The sequence below is a fragment of the Phocoena sinus genome, chromosome 1 (assembly GCF_008692025.1).
Source record: "Phocoena sinus isolate mPhoSin1 chromosome 1, mPhoSin1.pri, whole genome shotgun sequence".
Classification (NCBI taxonomy): domain Eukaryota; kingdom Metazoa; phylum Chordata; class Mammalia; order Artiodactyla; family Phocoenidae; genus Phocoena; species Phocoena sinus.
Window position 1 is genome coordinate 113790697 of NC_045763.1, and position 22593 is coordinate 113813289.

General features: G+C 57.0%; 3 protein-coding genes across 11 annotated transcripts; 1 reads left to right on the plus strand and 2 right to left on the minus strand.

The window, feature by feature from the left end:
* Positions 1 to 1517: 1517 nt before the first annotated feature.
* On the minus strand, positions 1518 to 12762 carry THBS3 (thrombospondin 3). Of its 8 annotated transcripts, XM_032624043.1 has the most exons (24): positions 12602 to 12745; positions 11528 to 11742; positions 10320 to 10526; positions 9485 to 9741; positions 9278 to 9380; positions 8441 to 8467; positions 8158 to 8240; positions 8017 to 8068; positions 7738 to 7886; positions 7225 to 7365; positions 6906 to 6983; positions 6379 to 6531; positions 6077 to 6187; positions 5875 to 5982; positions 5418 to 5577; positions 4967 to 5085; positions 4777 to 4829; positions 4301 to 4494; positions 3933 to 4111; positions 3775 to 3823; positions 3405 to 3601; positions 2988 to 3160; positions 1912 to 2051; positions 1518 to 1825 (listed from the first exon to the last, which is right to left on the minus strand). In XM_032624043.1, the coding sequence occupies exons 2-24, from the start codon at positions 11604 to 11606 to the stop codon at positions 1767 to 1769; spliced, it is 2871 nt and encodes a 956-aa protein (XP_032479934.1). In that variant the 5' UTR covers positions 11607 to 11742; positions 12602 to 12745; the 3' UTR covers positions 1518 to 1766. The 8 variants fall into 8 exon arrangements, 5 of the variants coding, with proteins under 5 accessions (XP_032479934.1, XP_032479927.1, XP_032479942.1 ...); XM_032624036.1 differs by having other exon boundaries at positions 11528 to 12759; XM_032624051.1 differs by lacking the exon at positions 1912 to 2051 and having other exon boundaries at positions 11528 to 12761.
* Positions 12763 to 12906: 144 nt separating this feature from the next.
* On the plus strand, positions 12907 to 17537 carry MTX1 (metaxin 1). 2 transcript variants are annotated; one of them, XM_032624114.1, is made up of 8 exons: positions 12907 to 13050; positions 14030 to 14099; positions 14228 to 14307; positions 15857 to 15949; positions 16131 to 16313; positions 16440 to 16516; positions 16936 to 17090; positions 17190 to 17537. In XM_032624114.1, exons 1-8 carry the CDS (start codon positions 12970 to 12972, stop codon positions 17402 to 17404), a joined length of 954 nt encoding a protein of 317 aa, XP_032480005.1. In that variant the 5' UTR covers positions 12907 to 12969; the 3' UTR covers positions 17405 to 17537. The 2 variants fall into 2 exon arrangements, with proteins under 2 accessions (XP_032480005.1, XP_032479995.1); XM_032624104.1 differs by having other exon boundaries at positions 16936 to 17528.
* On the minus strand, positions 17530 to 22376 carry GBA (glucosylceramidase beta). The gene is given in 14 exon segments (XM_032624092.1): positions 17530 to 18190; positions 18283 to 18398; positions 18823 to 18893; positions 18895 to 18930; positions 18932 to 18988; positions 19353 to 19466; positions 19468 to 19578; positions 19915 to 20152; positions 20387 to 20559; positions 20784 to 20918; positions 21225 to 21370; positions 21489 to 21680; positions 21933 to 22021; positions 22266 to 22376. Coding segments are annotated over 14 exon segments (1608 nt in total). The 5' UTR covers positions 22289 to 22376; the 3' UTR covers positions 17530 to 18083.
* Positions 22377 to 22593: the final 217 nt, after the last annotated feature.

Genomic DNA, 22593 nt, shown 5'->3' on the forward strand with positions numbered 1-22593 from the left:
AGAAGCAGTGGCTTGCACAGAGAAGGGGAAGAACACGCTGTACCATCGACGGAGGGGCTGGGAGCTTTAGGAGGGGACTGAGGCGCGTGGGGGCGGTGTCTGGAGGAAATGGCGCTAAGTGGGTGAGATCCAGAGTTAACACGGAAGGGGCACCGAGGTATTTGGCGAGGGCAGCGGAATGTGGGAGGGAGAATGGGACAGATTAGTTACGTATTTATGAGGCAGAGAATAGGTGGGGCGACAGAATGGTATTTAGGGGCACGGAACTATCCTTTGCGGAGCATAGTGGTATTTGGGGCCGGTGGGCACAAGGTGATGGGGGTGGTGCAAAACCGTTTGTGAGCGCTCATGATTTGGGAAGACCAAGTGATATTCTGAAGGGCAGAAACATGTGGGACCAAGGAGTACTTGGGGCCACAACGGCGCACATGGAGCTTATCGAGTCCCATCCGGAGGTCCTGGGTTGCGGTCTAGACCGACAGAAGCAATTACGTCCTCATTAGGAAACAATTCTTAGCCCCAAAGAAAACAGATTGATAAATTAATTTTAAGAACACTTCGGTGCGGCGGGATTGTAGGGAAGCCGGGGAAGAGGAGAGGGACCACAGCTCCCAGACGCGCTCGACTCCGCCGGCTTGGCGCGGCACTGTGCGGCAGCCAGACCCGGGGGCGGGCTCGGGGCCGGAGGGCGTTTACGTCATCGCGCCCGGGCGCGGGCCGGAGGCGGGGAAGCACCCCTACCCGCCGGCTAGAGAAAGGGTGAGTATCTAGGTGGGCGGTCCCAAAACTTCAACCCCTGGCGTTGCCAAGCAATAGCCATTCAGTTCGGTTGCTGGGACACGCGTCACCATGGCGACGGCTCCGCGCCGCGCAGTCAGAGTATTTAAAGAGCAAGCGCGCGCAACGCCCCGGCGTCTGAAAGCGGCCTTCCGGGATATCGCGGTCTCCCCTTCTCCCCTTCTCCCCCAACCCTTACCACCCCCTTCACCCTCTTCCGGGCACCAAGTCTCTCTGGCCTCCAAGGTGAACCTAACTCCCCAGCGCGTCCCGGGTTCTCGAGCTGGTCCGGCTTCAGGCGGTGGAGAGCGGGATTCCGGGCCCCGGGCGGGCGGGAGGGACGGGACGCGGTGCAGTGTTGTTCTTTCCCCCGCCAATATTGCACTCGTCCCGGCCTCCGGCCCCCTCGGCCCCCCGGCCTCCCCCTCACCCCGAGCGGGGCAGCCCCAGCCCTCCTGGCTCTCGAACCCGGCTGCTCTTAGACTGGAGTGTCGCCGCTGCCACCGTGAGTAAGTGGGGCTGGGAGGACTTTAGCCATCCTCCGACCACCACCCCATCCTTCACCTAACCTCCGTCCTTCACCTAACCCCCGTCCAGCACCTTCCTCACCGTGCCCCAAACTCAGACAAACTTCCTCTAGATCTCTAACTTCCATTCTACTAGTCCTCTCCCCGCCTCAGGTTTTTTCCTGCTCCCCACACTATCCCGGCAAAACCCCTAAAATAAGTAATTGCACTGGCTTAGAAAACAATTGGAACTTTATGGCAACGTGCTGTTGTCTTTCCTGGCGTTAATGCCTGAGAAATACCCCTCAAAAACTTCTCATGTCCTGAACAGTGGGGTCACCACACCTCTGGGGCTGAAATGATGGGTGCCAGAGGAGGTTCTGTGTTTGGCTGAGGGGCTGTAAATTAGACCCCAGGGTCTCCAGGATGGACCCCAAGGCCTGAGGGTCTAAAATCAGGATTCTGAAGCCGGTGGCCACCTCTTCACACTCTTTCCTGGAGCAGCTGCCTCCGGAATGGCTCAAAGTCCTCGGGCACTGTGTCTGAGAAAGGAGATATGATTAAGGTCAGAAGAAGTGACTCCCATTAGGGCAGGAGAGGTCAGGCTGATCTCCGTCTGGAGCCTCACCATTGCATCGATACTGGAGATTGGACCAAATGATGTTTTCTTGGGAGAAGCAGAATACACCAAGACGCCCCCCTCGCATGGATGTGTCAATGATCACCCCAGAATCGGCCACTAGCTGGGAACCCTCATAAAGCTTCACCCTGTCCAGGATAGGGGTGTCCATTGGTGCTAGGGTGCCAGTGGACACTGTGCCACCATGACCTGGCCCTGTTCATCCCCAACCCCCCTTGGGCTCACCAGGCCTGAGAGAAGGGAGGTGGGGAAAAGGGAGGAAGGAAAGGGGAGGGAAGGGGGGTGCTTTTCTCAGGCCTGGGGCCCCTGGCTCTTTGTCCAGCCCCCTTTGCATCTCAAAGCACCAGCCGCATTCCAAGCGAGGATTGGGTTGCCATGACGATGAGTACAATGGGCTGGGGGGTGAAGTCACCAGCTTCCCAGGCTCTAGTCCACCCCCCCATCCCCTGTCCTGGTGCCCCGCAGCCCCAGGCACCTTAAAGGGGAAACAACCCAAGTCCCTGCACTCTGGGCTCTTGGCCATTGCCCCTCCCTTCCCTGCCATCCCCACCAAATAGGAAATGCAAAGTTGTGGACAGAGTGCTGAACTGAGAAGCCTCAGCCTCGCTACTAAGAGGTGTGGAGTCTGGGTTTCCATAAGCTCTTCTGTAAATGATGATCCCTTCCAGGTCAGACACTTTGATGAGGCAGGTTCTGGGCTGTACCGGTGATGGGGCTGGATGTGATGTGCCTCTCCACAGACTGGCCTGGGGTTTGGAGGCTCCCAGACGCACCCTCATTTTACAGAGGGGAAAATGGGGCACAGAAAAAGAAGGACTTGCCCAACATTGCTTATAGGTCCTCGGCAGCACCAGCACCAGAGCCCAAGCTGCCTGGTGTTAGGAAGAAAGCAGGGCCAGGACAGCAAGTCTGTGGTGAGAGGGGAGGTAGAGAGAAGCGGTCCCAGTCCGGGCCCAATGGCATCAAGGCACTGGGTAGAGGGGAGGTCACTGGGGAGTCCCAGCTAGAGGTGAAGGGAAGGCTGGGCCTGGGGTCCCTCGGGAGGGCTCAGCCCCTCCCCTCACCGAATGTAGCCAACTTGAGGCCGGTGCAGCAGCTGCCAGCGGTAGGAAGTCTTGTCACGCCAGCCCACATTCCGTGGGTCAGTCCACAGCAGCCGCACCTGATCAGGGGTGTGACCTGTATGCCACAGGGCATTCCTGAGGTGCTCGCCTGGGCCAGACACTGATGTCACTGCCTAGGGGGCATCGGCAAACACAGTGGGTCAACCCCAGGACCCGACCGAGGGAAGACGGCAGGTTGGTAAGTGCGGGTGGAAAAGGGAGTCAGGAGAATATTCTGGAGCCCCAGGGAGCCAACCTCCAGGCCAGATGTCTGGGTAAGAGGGTTCCCCCTACTCAGGCAGTGGGGGAGGCCCCAGGGTTGGTGGGGGAGCCTTTGGGAAAGGGCCCTGGATTGGGGAATCTGGGCAGCTGCGGGACCTTGAGCTGTAGCCCGGGCTGGGCAACAGCCCGGAAAGGTGTGGCCTGCCAGTAGGTCTGCTCCGTTTGCTTCCACATGACCACATAGAAGCGGCCGCTGTCCTGATAGCTGAAGAGAAAGCCTGCGTAGTCATCATCAGTCACTGTGTTCACATGGAAGGTACCTTCAAAGTCCACACCATTGAAAGCTGTATATCCTGGGGGCAGGTGGGTGGATGGGATCAGGGTCAGGGGCAGCAAAGCTACTGATGCCCATTGTGGGGTGGGGATGGGAAGGGATGCCTGCTAAATGTGTGGCTCCATCCTCTGCCTGTAGGACCCCTCCATTTGGAAGTCATTGAAATTGTTGAATTGGGTGTCCCTTACATACCAACTGCCAGGCCGGGATCACTGTTCATGGTCTGAACGATTTCCATGCCCTGGTGGTATGCAGTAAAGACAAAAGCCCTGGTCCAGGTGTGCTGCCCTCCTTAGGCCCTGCTTGCTAGTCTGGCCTGACAGCACCCGCCCAGCCCACTGCCCTAGTACCTGGTTGAGCACGACCCAGTTTGGGTCAATCTGAGCATCACCCTCAGGATCCAGGACGACGGTCTGATAGGCCCGAAAATCCGTGAGGGTTACCTCTGCACTTTCAGGGCACACATCCAGGGGGTCAGCCACTGCATCATTGTCAAAATCATCCTCACACACATCACCAACGCCATTGCCTGGGCAGGATGAAGCCAGGTCCTCAGGAAGGCCCTGGCCACTGCCAGTAGCCAACACTTCCACCTCTCGGGCCTTGAGATGTTGACCTCTCTCCGCCACCCTGCCTTCCCTCACTCCCCAGCAAGGCCTGCCACTTCTCCCTGAGCAAAGCCCATGCCAGCCCAATCATCTGAGGACTCCAGCCTTACCATCTGAGTCCTTCTGATTGGGATTAGGTACCAGGCGACAGTTATCAGGACCAGGAGGCATGTAATCTGGGACACCATCATTGTCATCGTCCCCATCACACTCATCTCCAAGTCCATCATTGTCTGAGTCCAGCTGGGAGCTGTTGGGCAGCTGTGGGCAATTGTCCTTAGTGTCCTGATGTCCATCGCCATCACTGTCCAGAAAAAGAGGCACCTAATAAAGGCTTTTAAAGGTACCACATCCTTCCCCACTCTTCTGCTTAGGAGTCTCTGGGGTTTACCCTGCATTCAGCCAGACCCCTTGCGGTCAGCCAGATGAGGTGAAGGTCCAGCAGTAAGAATGGAAGGTAGACTATGGGAATGACCTGCTACTCGATAGTAGTGGAGAGTTAAAGTTAGATCCTAGAGGGAATTGAGAACGTCCTAGAGGAAAGTAAAGTATCCCCTAACTTTCCATCTCTTGGCCAAAACCCTACCTGTCTTCATTGGTGTCACAGACATCCCCCACCAGGTCGCTGTCTGCATCTGTCTGAGAGAGAGGGACCCATTCTCACCATCTCCTCTTGATAACTCTAAAGAGGGTGACCTGACCACTTCCCATCCAAAGGGCTGGGCTTCATCCACCAGTCACTCCACCCCTTCCCTGCCCTCTCCATTCCCCTGTACCTGGGTGGGATTGCTCATTTCAGGGCAGCTGTCGCAAGCATCTCCCACCCCATCCTCGTCCCTGTCTGTCTGCAGGGGGTTGGGGACTTTAGGGCAATTGTCCAATCCATTGGGGATGCCTAGAAGATATGCAGGTAACACAAGGTTATCACTAGAACGAATCACTCTGTCTTCTAGGTTGGTGAAAGCCCTGAGCTCTATCTCCCATCCAGAGGACAGCTGGTCAGGAAATCTGCCTGTAGCTTGTCTTATCCTCTTGCCCACTCCCTGCCTAACCCCACACCCTCTCTCACGTTCCCACTGACATCTGCCACAGGTAATCTCTCACCCAGGCTGACTTCCCCCAAGCATTGCCCTTCCCGAATTCTCAGCCTCCCCGCTTCATTCCCACCATATCCAAATTCTTAGAGGTTTCCCAGCATGCCCCGCCCCCTCAGCCCCAGGCCTGCACCATCCCCATCCACGTCGTTGTCACAGGCATCCCCTTCCCCATTGCCATCTGTGTCTTTCTGATCATTGTTGGGAACGTTGGGGCAGTTGTCACAGGCATCACCAAATGAATCTGTATCTGAGTTTTGCTGGTCCTTGTTGGGAAACAGCCGGCAGTTGTCCTGGGTGGGAGGGAAAGAGTCAGGCCTCCCTTGAACCACTGGCCACCTCGCATCTTCCTCATCCCTGTACCCTTGTCTACAATCACCACTCCTGTGACGACCCAACTGCTTGGCTCCGTCCCACCCACCCAACTTCCCTGTAGTCCACCTCATCGTGGGCACCAGGGTTATGGCTCCCTAACGTGGAGTATTAGGGCCCCTCCTCAGGAGCTGCCAGTGGCCAATGGAGGACAGGGTTATGGGACAAGGCAACAGCGTCACAGAGAAGCTGGAAAGGTCAGGACATCTGGGAGCCACCTCAACATTCTTGATCCCGTCCCCATCAGCATCATCATCACACTGGTCCCCCACACCGTCGTTATCAGCATCTTCCTGTCCAGAGTTGGGTGTCAGAAGGCAGTTGTCCTAAAGGTCAAGGGGAGGAAATGGATGGATGAGTTCTGTCCTATCCTAGCCTGGGGTGCCCTATCCTGCTCACTTGCCCGCCTGCCCCCAGCACCTGCTTGCAGTGTTTGTTGTTGTCCATGCAGGGCAGCGCCTGGTCCGGGTAGCCATCAATGTCTGTGTCGGGTCCACACACATTCCCGTTCCCAGCCCAGCCCACGTTACACTGGGGCAACACAAAGGGTGGAAGTTAGTGGTCTGGGCTGGCTCCCCACAACCCACCCTCTTCAGGCTCTATTTTCACCAACCAGTTTCTGGGCCCGGGCCCACCTCCCTTTCCCATGCAAGCCCCCATACCAGTCCCTAAACATGGTCACACACACACCCCTTTTCTTCCAAGCCCCAGGCCTAGCTCACCGAGCAGGACACTGCACCATTGCGTTCAAAGAGACAGTGCGCGTGGACATGGCAGGGGCTGTGGGTCGGGCTGTGGCAGGTCCGGGCTGGGAAGCAGCCCTGGCTCTGGTTGCCCAAGAAGCCCAAGCGACAGGGACCACACTTGAAAGAACCCTAAGAGTAGGGAGGCAGTGTCTCAGGAAGGAGGGTCAGCCCACCATAACCAGCAACATCCCCATCCCCTGAGGGGTGTAGGAGGGACCCTCACAGCTAATAGGACAGGTCCATTACTTATCTCCTTTAGGTTCTCCTCACAACTTTTTAAGGAGGGTAATAGCCCCATTTCTCAAGTGAGGATGCTGAGGCTCAGAAAAGGTAAATAACTTGCTAAAGGCCATGGCTAGTAAGAGGCAGAATCAGAATTCCAAACCGGGTCCGTGTTGAACACCTACCACATGTAATGTCCTAGAGAAGGAGGAGGGGAAGCAGGAAATCTGAAGAGGGCGTTGCACATTCCCACCACCCAGACACTCAGGTGTTCAGCTCACCACAGTATTGGTGCAGATGGAGTTTGGGTCGCAGCCACCATTGTTACCATCATTGCATTCATCAATATCGTTGCAGACCTGAAGGAGCAGACTTTGGGTAGAACCAGACCTACGGTGGGTCTCCTCAGATACAGGAGAGAGCACTGGTGTGGCTTTATCTTTGAACATGGACATGAAGCCCAGACCGAAAACCAATGCGAAGCTGGCAGATGAGCCAGGAGCCTCATCCCATTTATCACAAGGGCTCCACATCCAACCCAGAAGCCCCCCGCCCCTGCAAAGCCAAGATCTTTTGTCCACGGACTCTACCCAACCTGACCTGTTTGCTAGCCCGGGCGTAGTCGATGCCCACACCAGACACCCGTGTGCCTTTGTAGCCTCGGGGACAGGCTTCACAGTGGAAGCCAGGCATGGTGTTGACGCAGCTGGAGCCCGGGAAACACGGGTCCGCGTGAGCACACTGGGGACCAGACGAGAAGAGGTCAGGCCCCTGCCTGTGATCCCAGGACCACTGCTCCTGGTCTCCCTGTTTGCAGGCCTACCCTCCCCAACCTCATTTATGCTCTGATCCCACCCCCAGCCTCCTGTGGGTTCCCTCCTAGCCAGCCCTCTCAAAATGCCCCTGCCACTCTCCCAGCTCCTTCCCTGCGTGGCCCTGCAGTCTTCATCCCAGACTTGTCTCCCTCCCTTCTCATATGTATTTTCTGGTCTCCAGCCTCTCCTAAACCCAGGGTTCCTCTGCTTCTGACCAACATTCACCCCACCTTCTTGGGCCTCTCCTAACTCCCTCACCCCAGCTTTCTGTGCCCTTCCAGAAAGGGTCCTCACCCACCTCATTGATGTCTGTGCAGTGGGTGCCGTTGCCCTGTAGGCCAGGGGGGCAGGGCCCACAGCGGTAGCCGGGGTACTCATACACTTCCATGCAGTCCACGCCTCGGAAGCAGGGGTTGGGGCTGCAGTGGGAACGCTGTTCATGGAAGCCTGGGTGGGGGGTGGGCACAGTCAGAGTCACCTAGAAGTCACCATTTAATTCACCAGAAGTGGAGGCCAAAGCCCTGGGGTGGGGAGCACACTGACGCCACCTGGAGCCCTCCTCTACTCTCCTACTCACCGCACACCTGACACTCCATGATGGTGTTTCGGATCAGGGACATTTCTTTCACCTGGTAGACAGAAGGATGGGGCAGAGTCAGCTCTTGGCATCCGCCACCCCACCCCAGAATCAGCGCCACCCTTCACCAGCCCACTAAACCTGGTCTTGGATGTCATCCCGCAGCTCTACCAGGATCTGGTTGAAGAGGGTGAGTTGGGTGACCAGCGCCTTGGTCTGCTCCCCTGTCAGGGTCCAGGGTACAGAGAGGCTCAGAACTGGGGCACCAGCCCCGGGACCTCTCTGGGTAATAAGCCAGGTGCTGCCACTGCTGCCCACCCATCTTTAAACCCCACCCCATTCCTGGCTGAAAAGGACTTAGTTTCAGGCAGCTGCTCCTCCCCCACCATCTTCATGCCCCTTCACCTCAGCGAGGCCTACTCACCTAGGATGGAGTGCAGTGCGTTGGCCACTAGAGAGGACAAGAAAACACAGAGGGTGGACATGTGAGGAGGGGCCTGGCTGGTAAGGAGGAGGGAGGGAACAGGAACAAAGGGCTGGAGTCTTGGAATAAAGATGTGGTGTCGAATGGTAGGAGGGCAGTGGTGGTGCACAAGCAGCACCTGCTTCCTCCACTGGATGAGGGTCCCTCTAAGGGAGCTGCCTCACAGATAGTCAAAACCCAAATCCTCCTGTTCCTGGGCATGGTAGTGGCAGAAGGGATCCAAGTGAGAGGCGACCCGAAGCAGGGCCAGGGCCCCAGTACATTCCATTTCCTCTCTCCCAAGCTTCCACCACAAGAGCTCTTTGAAATATCTGGGAGAAGTGGACACTTTATTTAGGTAAGAGCCTCTGAGCATCCCTGTTAGAGAGACCAGGCAGATGGGCAGTGCTTAGGTAAATGGCTGGTAGGTGACAGATGCCAGTGGGAGCTAAAAAAGACTCAAGACCCTTAGCTCAGTCAACCAAGAAAGACCAAGCAGCTAACTTCCTCACCCCCACGCAGAGTTCTTCAGAGTTCTATTCTTTTTTTGGATCATTTTATTTTTCTGGCCACCCTGGTAGGTGGGATGACCTTAAAGGAGATTTTTTTGACCCACACCTCCTGCTGGGATGGTATTATTTGGAGATCATAGAGTCAGAGGTGAAGGAGATTTGGGTTCACAGAGTCAGAAGCCCCAGGAATAGGTGAGCCGAAAGAACTGCTGTTAAGGGGGAGGGAGGTCAACAGGATGGGAGGGACCCGGGGTCCAGGATGTCAGCTAACAGAAGTCTGTGTTACCTGCACTGTGGATAGACTCATCCCCCTGGAACGGACACTCACTCAGGGCTCCGACCCGGGCCATGGACCCGCCCAGAATCATTTTCATAGATTCCACGAAGCCCTGGGGGGACAGAAACAGAGTAGGGTGGGAGGACCTACCAATTCTTCCTCCCACCGGTGCAAACTGTTTCACAGACACTCAGGGGGTCCTCCTTTCCTGCTCACCTGCATCCTCAAATAAGCCTTCTGTCCTGTCCTAATCTCCAGCCCACTGACTTCCGCTGGAGGAATGGGGGCCAGGGCCGGAAGGCCAGCATGCTGGTCACCCAGTTTGCAGTCCACGTAGAGATGCAGGGCAGGGCTGGGTCTGGACGGACCTTGGAGTCGCAGGAGAGCCGTGTGTGTGCGCCCGTCAGCCAGGCCTGCTTGCTGTAGGTTCACTGCATGGACTTTGCCATCTTCCCGCTGGTACCGCACCAGCACTGCCCAGAAGGGGAGGTCAGTATGCGCACCGTCCCCCATCCCATCTCCCAGCTGAGAGACGGGATGGATCAATTCTTCTGAATACCACATCTCTAGGACTATCATTCCTTATCCAGCTATGTATCTCTCAACACCTTGTACATAATAGGTACACGAAAAATGTTTTCCAAATTGATTCAAAGACTAGGACTTTCTTAGTCTTCAGTGTCATCAGATCACTCTCTCCCGTTAGGGTGGCAGCTGGTTCCGTACCCACTGAACCGTCCCAGTGATCTGAGACAGTTCAGATCCCTGGGACACAGTGATACCACTTCTGGGGCACAGAGGCATGCCTCCCCTCCCCCCAGGCATTCCCACATACAACTCCCATTCCTACAGATGCCTCACCCTATTGTTTGGGTGCCTGGCCTCCTGAGGCACCTCCTAAGCACCAGGTGCCCCTGGTGCCTGGACACAGCCTGATGGGTCCACGGTCCCCACTGGAGCCCAAGGAGAATTAAGGGGGATCTGAGAGTGGGGATGAGGAAGAGTGCTCAAAGGAGTCACCACGGCAGGAAAGGAGATGCCCACCAGTCACCTTTGTTGATCTTGCCCACAACAGAAGCCTCCAGCCACCGTGTGTTGTCTTGGCGAGAGTAGAGGCCGAAGAGGACACCACCCTGCTTGGGGGGCAGGCGGAAGGTGGACAAGAGATAGATGTCCCCAGCAGTGAGCAGGGCTGTCCGTATCTTCTCCACCACAGCTACCATCTGCCGGGACTCGCCCACAGTCAGCAGGTCAATCACTGGTCACGCAGGGATGATCAAGGTCAGACCCCTGTCAAATGCTAAGGCCTGCTCTCTCCTCTGAGCCTTCGGGGGTGGGGCATCCTTCATCACCACCTGACAGTGTTAGTCACCTCCTCGAAATTCAGCCCTTGTCGCCATCAGAGGACAAGGCATTGTGCCTTCCTTACTGCCACTCTGGGAACCAGCAGGCCTGAGGCTCACTTGGAAATACAGAAACAGCACCCCGCAAACTTGAGATGCTCCCACCAGGTGGCGCAAAGGAGTCACTGTGCTGATCCCAGGCAGGAGTAGCACCTGGTGCCCACAGCACAGAAATAGGAAGGCAGTTTCTCTTTACACGGCTGGGTTTGGCTCATTCCACACCCTAGTGCCCCTCCTCCCATCCTGGGGGTTCAGCATGCTCGCTCTGGATGAGAACAGCTGCTCACTGAAGGCTCCGACCCTCCTACTGTCTGGCTCTCTCCTACAGGAACGTACGACCCAGCTCCTCTGCCTCCTGCGTCCTGGCCAATCTGTGGTTTCCCTTCCAGCCAGCAAAGAATCTGTGCCTGTGTCATCTGCTCCAGCTACCTCTCCCACAGCCACAGGCCCATCCTACCACCAGACCTCCAGGAGGGCCCAGACCTCTCGGTCCCCACCCCCCATCCCGTTCTTAGGTAGCCAGGAGCCCAGGGGTGAAAGAAGCCACCTTTGAGCTGCTCTCCCAAACCCTGGGGTGCCTGGGGTTGCTCAGACACCAACCCAGCCAGGCAGCCCTAGCTAGCATCCAGCTCCTGAGTCCTCTGCCCTGGCCTCATGCTGACCCTGGCCAGCTCCCGCTCATCCACCACCTTCTGGTGTCAACTCCTCCCCAAAGGGCCATAATTTCATCAACTCTTCTCTCTGATTCAGTGTCAGGACTCTCCCCTCTCCTTTTGCCCGCATGCTCCCTGCTATTAGGCTGGGGGCAAAAGGGGAGGAGGCAGAGAGGGGGCTAAGAAGATTGGTACAGGCTTACCTTGCAGGTCCTGACTGGCAGATGTGAAAGTGCAAAGGAGGAGAAGAGCCAGGGCCCCCCGAAGTTCCTGCGTCTCCATGCCGCTCAGCCGGCTCACTACCCCTGGCAGGCAGGCGGCTGGGAGGGGAAAAGGCTAGGCGGAGAGCAGGAGCTGGGGGGCGGAGGGACTGGAAGGGGGAGTTGAGGGGGGGGGCCGGCAGGCGGTGAGGGGGGGGCTGAAACAAAGAGCTGCCAATCACCCTGGAGGCATACCCAGCTCCTGGAACCAGGGGCACTGGGGAAGAGTCCTGGAGGCCTCCTTGCCTCCTGCCTCTCCCTAATGGTGCTCTCCCCCAGGTGACTCCCTCTCTCCCGGCATCTCGCTGTTGGGGGCTGCTACCGAATGCTACTGTTTTCTGGAAGCCACAGTTGGGGAAGGCAGGAACCCTTGGCGGGGCAGTGCCAGACAGTGGGCATTATTCCACAGCTGGCATGAGAGAATTCCAAGGGAGTGGCCGAAACTAGCTCGCTGTAGTGCCCAGGGGATGGCCGCATGGCATGAAGTTTGCTGCTTGGATAGAGCAAGTGCTCTTTATTGGGGGAGGGGGGGCATGACTTGTGCTTGCGCCTCCGTTTTTCCCTCATTCCTAGGAAAACTTCGAGTCTGGAAGCCTCCGCTGGGAACTGGAGGGAGAGTCTAAAACAGTGGTCAGTGAGGTTGAAGAAATCAGGAAAGAGGAAAGGGACACCAAGGACAGGAGTAGACCAAAGGACAGGCCAGGGGCCGGGGGCCAGACTGGGAACACTTGGGGTACCGGCGGACAGGCCGTGACCCGGATGAAGCAGAGGGGCGCCTCTGTTCCCGTTACCAAGGCAACAGCCCGCGAGCCCCACCTCCCCTTCCCCCACTCAGGCCCAGCCCGGCCTCGCTCCGGCCGCCGCCACCGCCCCTGTTTTGTTTCCATGGCAACAGGAGGCGCGGGGCCGTTTCCAAACATAACGCGCTGTGGAAAACATGCAGCTCGGGGGACGCCCCCTACCCCCGCAGCCCCCGCTCGGGGCCGAGCCCTGAGGGGCCCCCAGAGCAGCCCAGACCTCGTGCAGATTTGCGAGGGCCCCCAGAGCCCGTCCAGGAGCACAAAACCCCCTCCTCCTGGGCCCGCCGCGCCTTCGGGGGTTCAGGGCTCCCCTCGGCCGAGATACCCTGACTCTCCAAGGCGCGCCGCGCTGAGAGCCCTTCCCCCCTTCGCGAGCCACCTCTGGATCAGGCGGCGTCCGCCCTCCCCCGAAGCCCTCGGCCCCGCCCCACGCCGTCAGGCTGCCTCTCTGGCCGGGATAAGCCGCGCCCTCCTGAGGGCCTCCCCCGGCTCTCCACTGCGATCCGCCTGAGGGGCTGGGGGCGGATCCGCACAGTGGAGGGCGGAAGCTCAGGGGGAGGTGCTTCCGGGACAGAGGGCGGGCAAATGGCGGCGCCCATGGAGCTGTTCTGCTGGGCAGGGGGCTGGGGCCTGCCCTCAGTGGACCTGGACAGCCTGGCCGTGCTGGTGAGGAGCGGCGCCGGCGCCCTCTGCTGCGCCCTGGAGGACTGGGGAGGGGGCCCGGACTAGCCGGTCATCCGAATTTTGCCAGGGCGCCTCAGCACGGGTGCAGTGGGGGAAACTGAGGCCATCAAAGAGCGTGGCTGGCCGGTATAGACTCAGTGTCCTGTGTCGTAGCCGCCTAGGTTTTGTTTAGCGGTGGAAAGAGGCCTGATCAGGGGTTCAGAAGATGAGTTTTAGTTCTTGCACATCCATTTACTGGCTCTGTGACCTTGGGACGAACCCGTCTTTCTGGGCGCTGTTTCTTCATCCAGAGGTTTACTAAGGCTAGACGATCTCAGGGTTCTCTGGCTCGGCATTGCTGCTTTCTCCTCAGGCTCCCTTTCCTCCTCCTCAATCAACAGCATTTACTGAGTTTATTCTTTATTTAACCAAAGGGCCCACAGCCAGGCTCTGTAGAAAATGCTTTGGAGCCAGGCAGACTAGTTCACTTCACACATTCACTCACTCATTTAATAAGCATGTATTAGGCCTCTTCCAAATACTAAACATTGGCATGCAAAGATGAATAGCATTTGGTCCCTCCCCTGAAGTTGTTCACAGAAAGATAGACGTGTCAGCAAATAAGTGTAATAAAATGTTCAGGTGCTAAGTTATAAGTGGGAACAGGCCATAGAGACTGCCCAGGAAGGAATGGTTAGTGCTTCCAAATGAGGCTAGGTGTTCACCAGGTAGATCGCAGGAGAGGAGAGAGAGGGAAGGATTTTCCTGGCTGACTTGTAATCATGGACATGTCCATAATCTCTGTGACCCTTGTGTTGCCCATTGTAAAATGGGAACAGTAATGTCTACCTCTTTTTTTGTGAGGCAATTCCTAAGCATAGGGCATAGCACAAAAGGTATTCAATAAATGTTATTTCTTTTCTTGATTCCCCTGTGGGGGCCTTGTCCCTGGCCTCTTTGCCTTCTGCTTCCTTCCCTGCAGACCTATGCCAGATTTACTGGTGCCCCACTCAAGGTGCACAAGATCACCAACCCCTGGCGGAGCCCTTCAGGTACCCAGTGTCCCTGGGGGGTGAGGAAGGGAGTGTACAAGGGGAAGAGCAGGAGACAGACAGGGATGTGGTGCAGTTATGTATGGATAGGCAGCTCTCTGGTGGACATACTTCTTTCTCAACGTCAGGAACTCTGCCTGCCCTTCAGACCAGTCACGGAGAGGTCATCTCAGTACCACACAAGATCATCACCCACCTTCGAAAAGAGGTAGGTGGCTTGGGTAGGGGGGCTGCCAGTGAGAGACGTTCAGTCAATTCAGTGCAACACACATTTATTGAGTACCAAATATATGCCAAACCAGACGCAGGGGACCGAGCTTCAAGGAACATACAGTCTGGTTGAGGAGACACAGACGTGTTGCTGTGATGTAGTAAGTAGTAGGGTAGAGATTCAGCTAGGCCACTGTCAAGGCATCTGGAGGCACAATGACTTCTGCCTGCTGGGTGAGGAGGGAGAGATGAACAGGCTGATGACACATGGAAGGGAAAGGAGAGTAGGAGAGAACAGTTGGCTCAGATGAGGTCCTCAAAGATGAGACCAGAAAAAAAAGATGGCACCAGACAGGGATTGCTAAGGGCCATTGCCCTTTTTTCAGGGACCAGGTTGGGCTTTATAATATGGGGCTCAGGATGGACGAGGCTAAGAGCCAGGGTGGGGAAGTTGAGAGAGCATTACGAGAGGATTGGGGAGGCCTAGGCTGTGCTTTTCACTGTCATTGGCTGTGTGACCTTGATCAAATTGCTTAACCTCTCAGAGCCGTAAGCTGCTTATTTGTAAAACTACGAGGCTTAGCCAGGATGCTTTCCAAGGGCTCTTCTAGTTTCATGGTCTAGTTCCAAAAGTGAACATATTGTCAGAAATGGGGCTCTCATTCATTTCTACTTTCCCAAAGGTGGAGGAACCAGGGAATTAATGGAGGCTTGAGAGGCATGGAGAGAGGGGATCCAGGTAAAAGCCAGAGTTCCTGGCGGGACTGGGCTATCGTTGCCTTATGTATGAACACAGCTTTCCCAGTTTCCAAAGAGTTTTCTCCTAACACAGCCACACTGAGAGAAAGATGATTATCCCTATTCCATGAGGGAGAATGAGGCCCAGAGAGATTTAAGGATCACACTCAAGAGGTTATTTGGGGACAACGTTTACTCAGGATGTGGAGGAGGGTGCTGAGGAGCAGATACTAGAGCCTACAAGGTGTGGCAGGCTGAGACCTGGGGGTATGGTTGGAATGTGTGTGGTGGTGGCGCCTGGGCCATGGAATGACATAGAAGAAACACCCAAGAGCTGGGCACTGGGGCCCTAGACGTGGGTTCACTGGGTCTTGGGAGCATGAGGATGGCGTCCCCTAGTACCCGAGGCACTGACTGAGGCCCAACCTGCATCTGAGCTCCGCTCTGCTAGTTTTGTGGTGTCTGGATCGGAGAAGTTACCGTTAGAAAGTTGCCGTCAGCAGGCATCCTGCCAGCTTTCTGTGGAAACTCTGGGAGCTGCTCCTGGTTTGTGGCTGGGCCTTCCTTCCAACCCCCAATGGGCGCGGGACCTTGACGGCCAGCAGGCTCCAAGGTCCAGGCTTCCCGCCAACAGCAACAGGCTACTGACTGGGCCCAGGCAAGGGGGCCTCAGCGAGCAAAGCCCCACACTCTACCTCTGCTACACTCAGAGGTCAGTGTGGGTGGTGCCAGACAGGATGCCTCCCTCCTTGAGGAAGTGTCCCTGGAGTCCCCCAGCATCCACCTCACAGTGGATGTTTCCTCCACAGAAGTACAATGCTGATTATGATCTGTCAGCCCGGCAAGGAGCAGACACCTTGGCCTTTATGTCTCTGCTGGAGGAGAAGCTGCTCCCGGTGCTGGTGAGTGTGCCCAGACCTCCCAGCATGGGTGGTCAGTGGGCGAGAGGGTCGGGCATACACACAGACACCCCCCCACCCCACCCCCACAGGCTTGGAGCAGCATGGGGACCAGAAGCCCACCCTGTGTCAGGCAGGTGCACTGGCTCAGACCTGCTTCTTCCTTCCTACACACCCAATCCAGATACATACTTTCTGGGTAGACGCCAAGAACTATGTGGAAGTAACCCGGAAGTGGTACGCAGAGGCTATGCCCTTTCCCCTCAACTTCTTCCTGCCTGGCCGCATGCAGCGGCAGTACGTGGAGCGGCTGCAGCTGCTGTGTGGGGAGCACAGGCCAGAGGAGGAGGAAGAGCTGGAGAAGGAGGTACATCTGGGACAGGGGGCTGTTGTATGAGAGGAGCCCCCAGGGCGGTGGCCAGGAGTGGGAGTGCCTGGCAGGGGAGGCGGCACTGTTCCCGCAGCCGCAAGCTGACCTGGTGTCCCCCTATAGCTGTACCAGGAAGCTCGGGAATGCCTGACCCTTCTCTCTCAGCGCCTGGGCTCTCAGAAATTCTTCTTTGGAGATGCGTGAGTCTGACTCCTGGGGAATCATAGGTGGCTTGGAAGAAGGTACAGGTTCAGACAGCCACAGAGGCTAGGGTGGGCTCAGGCTCTGGACAAGAGGTCCTCGGGACAGACATTGGATCTGGTGACAGTGGGGCTGTGTGTGGGCCCGGAGCCGCCTCAGTGGTACAGGAGGGTGGGAGGGCCGCCAGGCCCAGGAGGGACCTGCTGGGCTGCGGGGCACTCAATGTGCCCTTTATGCAGCCCTGGGATAGAGTCCCATTCAAGGCAGGCTGGCGCCACCTGGGGCGCCTTCCCCACACCAGGACCAGAACTGTGTGTCCTCTCCTCCCCTGCTGCCCAGAGCCTACCTTTCCAGGGCCGACTCTTCCTCCGACTCCATCTCTCCCCCTTCTCCATCCCACCCTTTCTCTCTGCTGCAGCCCCGCCTCCCTGGATGCCTTTGTCTTCAGCTACTTGGCCCTGCTGCAGCAGGCGAAGCTGCCCAGTGGGAAACTGCAGGCCCACCTGCGGGGGCTGCACAACCTGTGTGCCTACTGCACCCATATCCTCAGCCTCTACTTCCCTTGGGAGGGAGGTAAGGGGCAGATGGGTGGGGGGTGGGCGCTCGCTCTGCGGAGAGTGGGCAGGGACCAGAAACCAGCCCCCCGACCCACCTTCCTTCCTTGCCCCTCAGCTGAGGTGCCACCTCCACGCCAGACACCAGCAAACCCAGAGACTGAGGAGGAGCCATATCGGCGCCGGAACCAGATCCTATCCGTGTTGGCGGGGCTGGCAGCCATGGCGGGTTATGCCTTGCTCAGTGGCATTGTCTCCATCCACCGGGCACCACCTGCCCGGGCCCCACGCACACGGGCCCTGGGCATGGCTGAGGAGGTTGAAGAGGAATGATTTATCCTCATGCTCCCAGGACTGATTTTTCTACTGTCATGCATTCCAGAGGCTCCTGTGTTTCCCCATTGTTGGTATGGCTGGAAATGGGGTCCCACCCCCAGAATAAAACTGCTCACACTGACTGGGATCAGACATTCTCTCCTTTAAGAGGCTGCCATTTTTCCTCGCTGGACCAAGGGGGCCATCTGGGTGCTTGAGTCTACCCACTGGTGCTTGGCTTCTTTCACTGCCTGTGCCCTGGTGCTGACATCTGCATGGACCTGGTTCTGCATCTCCAAGAAAGACAAGCACTTCCCAGTTTTTGGGTTCAGCTTTCCTAGTCTCTTCCTTTCCTTAATCTCTCTTGCCATCCACCCCCCACCCCTGTGTTTGTACAGACAGTGAGCTCACCCTGGGCCCGGGCCCAGTTTCCACAGGCAACCAGCACACAGCACACGCTCACACAAGCATGGGGGTGGAGGACCACTGGGGCCTCCCGGTCCTTTCCCTAGGGGCCTCCAGCCCCTGGCACCAACTAGAGGGGGAGAGTGAGTCACCCAAACACTGCCTCTGGCTTACGTCACTTAAGCTCCCCCCCCAGTCCTGCTGTACCCTCTGTAGCCACAGACAGCATGTGAGCTGACTATCCCTTTGATGTCCATGCTGAGCCTAGGCGCCTGCTTGGGTATCTGTTCCATCACTGGCGACGCCACAGGTAGGTGTGAATGGAGTAGCCAGGTGAGATAGTTTCCACGAAGCCCACAGCAGGATCCTTGATGGTAAGAGGCCACATCCTTAGAGGAGCTGGGGGAGGTGGGGGGGAGAAGCTGAGAGTGTGATCCTGCCAAGCCCACCGTCTTGTCCTCAGCCCAGTTCCCAGGCCCCACTGCTCTCACCGTTTAGCACAACCACAACTGCAGAGCCATCGGGATGTATCAGTGCCACTGTGTCCAAGTCATTCTTCTCACTGGCAACCAGCCCCACTCTCTGAGATCCCTCAGGAATGAACTTGCTGAAGTGGGAACAGGCATCGTCAGGGACCCCAGCCCAGCCCCCCTGGCCCTGAGGGCAGCTCCCATCAGTCTCTCACTTAAGAAGTCATCTTCCCTACCACCTACCCCCTCCCCCTAGAACCCTTCCAAAGCTCTGCCCTAACTCTCCAGGCCTCAAGCCGTGCAGCTGGGCGTGCCCTGCCCTCCCGCCTCCCAGTCCCAGCATCGGGCATTCAGGGATTGTCTGTGTATCGAATGCCAGCTAGTCACTACCTGCCTAGATGGTGCAAGGGGGACATGCGTGCTGCTCCCAAAGTTCCCACCCTCAGCACCTTCCTGCTTCCTCACTGGGGGTGGGGGGTGGGGTAGAGGGGGTGGGGATACAATCCCAGTGCAGGAGATGCTAGGACTGGTGTGGAGTGGGGGTGCCTGCCCTCCACTCACCTGAAGTGGCCAAGGTGGTAAAACATGGGCTGTTTGTAAAATGTGTCCTTGGCGATGTCCACAATGATGGGGACTGTCGACAAAGTTGCGCACCCAATTGGGTCCCCCCCTCAGGGTTTAGGGCAAGGTTCCAGTCAGTCCAGCCAACCACATGGTAGAGGAGGTTCTAGGGTAGGAACAGGGCAGAGACAAAGGCCCCCAGTGAATACAGTTAAGTGTCACATGAGGGAGACGAGCTATGTTGCCTCAGCCTTTGTGAGGGGAGTAATATCTAAGGAGCGAGGGTTTGTGAGGACAGAGGCATCGCCAGAGAAGCTGAGGAATCTGAGGCAGATGTAACCGCTCAAGCATTTGGAACGAGGGTGATGGTGTGTAGATCTGTGAAGGGAAGGCAACAGAGGGGATCATGATATCCCAAAATTTGCTCCAAAGAGTAAGCCAGCTGGGGAAAAGCTGGAGAGGAGCCTTTGGTGAGACTAGCAAGGGGTCTGAGGTGGTCTGCTTTGCGGAAAGGGAGACAGGTGGTTCACCGTGATGATGCTGTGGCTGTACTGCATCCCTCGATCCCAGGAGCCCAGCCGCACGCTCTGCTCCCAGAACTTGGAGCCCACACAGGCCTCTGAGGCAAAGAGCATGGTGTCGGGGGAACAGGCGATGTGTCTCCCCCAGGGTGGCTTTTGCTGGAGCCAGAAAGTCCAGGTACCAATGTACAGCGATGCCATGAACATACTTAGCTGCTTCTGGGTCTGCCAGCACCTGTACAGGGAAAGGGAAGGACTACTGGGGAGAGAGAGCCACTGAGCCTGGGTCCTGCACAAAGGGTTCTGGAAGAGGCACTAGGACCTGAGAAGCGGGCAGTGGGATGAACACAACTTAGAGGGGGTTAAAGTGACAACCGTGGAGATTCATGGGGCCCTGGAGATGCAGAGGGGGATCACCAGCACCCCAGGGGTGCCACCTGGGCACTTGGTCCCAGCCAGGGTGCTCTAGGAATCAAGAGTTGGGGCAGGGAAGGCACTCTGTTCGGGAGCCAGCCATTCGGATGCTGGGCTTGGGGGTCACTAGGGCACCCATGGAGCTCCTGGTCCTTACCACCTGGGCCCAGTGAGGCAGCAGCAGGCGTTGGTCATCTAGCATGAGCAGTCGGACGTTGCGGTGTGTACTATTGGCCAGGGTGGGGCCCAGGTCACAGGCGATGAAGTCTCGCTGGTGTTCAGGGGTGAAGCCCAGGCACTGGAAGGGGTACCCGCTAAATAGCCCTGCAGAAGGCTCGTTCTCAGCTGTCACTGCCCAGAACTGTAACTTGTGCTCAGCATAGGCATCCAGGAACCTGGCGAGGGAAAGGGTGTGAGTGATCGTGGCCAAGACAGGGAACCGAGACCCTGGGGAATAGGAGGCCTGACTGGGTGGGGGAAAACTGAGGGGCCTGAGTCTGAAAGACCCAGAAGGTAGAAAGGTGAACTGAGGAGATCTGGAGGCGGAACCAGATCAAGGGCTGGGACATAGACCAGGGTGTCCAAGATGGGAGGCTGGTCCGGACCCCATGGCCCTGCTGTTCCCTTACTTGACAAAGTATCTGGCCCAGGTCTGGTGGTAGAGATCCCCTGGATGTACCCTTGAGTGTCCCCTTCCCATCACTGCCCCATTGGTCTTGAGCCAAGTGGGTGATGTCCAGGGACTGGCAAAGAGTGAGACAGGGCGCTGGGCCAACTCCAGGGCTTGGTGAATCAGGGGTATCTAGAAACAAGGTGGTGAGGAGAGAGACATCCAGAGTTGGAACATAAACAGATTGGCCCACCCAGTGTATCAGCCTAGCTATCAGCCTCCTCCCTCCCACCCCAGGACAGAACACAGAGAGCAGAGGGGCACGTTCTATGTCTCTCTGCAGACTGCTCTAGCCTGAGGCCTCTCAGCCACCAGGCATCAATGCCACCGGGGCCTGAGGCAGCCAGAGTGGCCACCTTGAGCTTGACATCTTCCTCTGGGAGGCTGAAGTTGAGCAACTGGAAGTCATCAGGGGTGTCAGCATAGGTGTAGGTGCGGATGGAGAAGTCACAGCTGGCCATGGGGACCCGCCACGATGTTGTATTCGATTCCTGCAGAAAAAAGAAGACCAAGATATGTGTGTCTGAGTCAGTAGGAGAATGTTGGGGCATTGTCTACCACTTGCCAGTCCTAAATTATGTCTGAGTTGAGGGCTAAGGGGAACTTGGGCTCTGGGTGAAGCGCAGACCTTCTGAGCCTGAGAGGCCCCAGGCACTCAGCAGAAGATGGGTAGGACAATCTTTTTTTTCACTGGGCATTAACAGAGACCCATATGTCAGGGATGGGTGGATGTCCAGGGTCAAAGGAAAGGTCAAAGTGTCAATTGCACTATGTCACCTTGTCCCCTTCCTCCTTACCTTCTTTAGAGAAGTACATTTGAGTAGTAAATCCCGTGCAGGAGGTGACAGGGCAAGGATGTTGAGAGCAGCAGCATCTGTCATGGCCCCTCCAAAACCCTTCACTTTCTGGAACTTCTGATCTGGCTGCAGGGTCAACAGCAGCCCTGAGGACATCCGCAGGGAATAAAGGGTGTCAGTGCCCAGGGGAGAAACTCCATGGTGATTGCTGGCATGATTTAGCTCCAGGAGGACCCCAGCCTGGGGGAGGGGTGTAGTGGTTACCTGTGCCTGTGCGGTTGGCCTGGATGGTCCCCAGACTCAGCTCCATTCGGCGCCCACTGCGTGTGCTCTCAAAGCGGCTGAAGGTGCCGGGGTCAGGCAGGGTCAGGGGGTCAAGAGAGTCACAGTACGTAGCATTGCAGACACAGACCACTGAGCTGTAGCCAAAGCTTTTAGGGCTGCAGGGGCGGGCACCCTGGGAGGGAGACAGCACAAGAGAGGCAAGGGCTGAATGAAGGAGGAAGACGGGGAGAAGGGGCACACTAGTTGGAAGGAAAGACTGAATACTGATTTCAAAGATTCTCTTGATGTACCCCACAGTTGATCTCAGTCACTCAAAAGGGTTTAGTGAGCATCTAATGAAGTCCACCACCGTATGTCAGAGACTACCAAAGGACCATAAGGCAGAAGGGGGCCTCGGGGCTCCCTCCCTCTTCCTTGACTCACCTGATGCCAACGACACGGCCTGAAGCAGAAGCAATCCCATGAGGCTGGGAGCCATGATGCCTACTCTGTCCCTGGGGCTTGGTACACTCCTGAGAACAGAATGAGGAGAGGCTAGAGGGCAAGCCCCTCTCCACCTCTCATCTACTCTCCCAGGCAGGGCTCGGCTGCCTCTGGGCACCCAGCCTAGTCTCCCACCTTTAATAGAATGGAACAAAGCCCACAGACACCTGGGTCCAGACACCCTCCAAGCCTTCTGCTAATAATAGCTCTCTGCCCACCCCGACCAGGACCCTCCTCCACCCCTCCTCCTAACCATTTCTCCCTCAACCTCACCTTCCCTCCATCTGTCCCTCCATCCAAAGGGCCGTGATGGCCTGGTTTCGAGGAGAGTGTGTCGTTTCACTGAATTCCAGAACCTGGAGGGCCAGGATTCCAGAAAGAGCGACAAGACCATTTGGGAGCCCTGGCCCACTCACCTCTCTGGAAGGACGTGAAAACACCATCACCAGATGAGAAGACTGCGGGGTTCCAAACCTCGGAGGGATAGATGTATCAGCTAAATAAAAAACAGGGGTGCAGGAGCCTGAGGTAGCTATACATACCAGAAAAGCCCTGCGGGTTAATTCCGGCAAAATGGAGTGGATGTGTCATGTGATAACTA

Coding starts and splice junctions, on each gene's coding strand:
- THBS3 (XM_032624036.1), bottom strand. CDS start 11,606: ATGGAGACGCAGGAACTTCGGGGGGCCCTGGCTCTTCTCCTCCTTTGC. Junction 8,241..8,440: donor CGCACTGCACTCCATCCTAG/GTGAGTAGGCCT, acceptor GGACCCTGACAG/GGGAGCAGACCAAGGCGCTG. Junction 4,495..4,776: donor TGTGACACCAATGAAGACAG/GTAGGGTTTTGG, acceptor TTTTCTGGACAG/TGATGGCGATGGACATCAGG.
- MTX1 (XM_032624104.1), top strand. CDS start 12,970: ATGGCGGCGCCCATGGAGCTGTTCTGCTGGGCAGGGGGCTGGGGCCTG. Junction 14,100..14,227: donor CCCCTGGCGGAGCCCTTCAG/GTACCCAGTGTC, acceptor TCTCAACGTCAG/GAACTCTGCCTGCCCTTCAG. Junction 14,308..15,856: donor TCACCCACCTTCGAAAAGAG/GTAGGTGGCTTG, acceptor TTTCCTCCACAG/AAGTACAATGCTGATTATGA.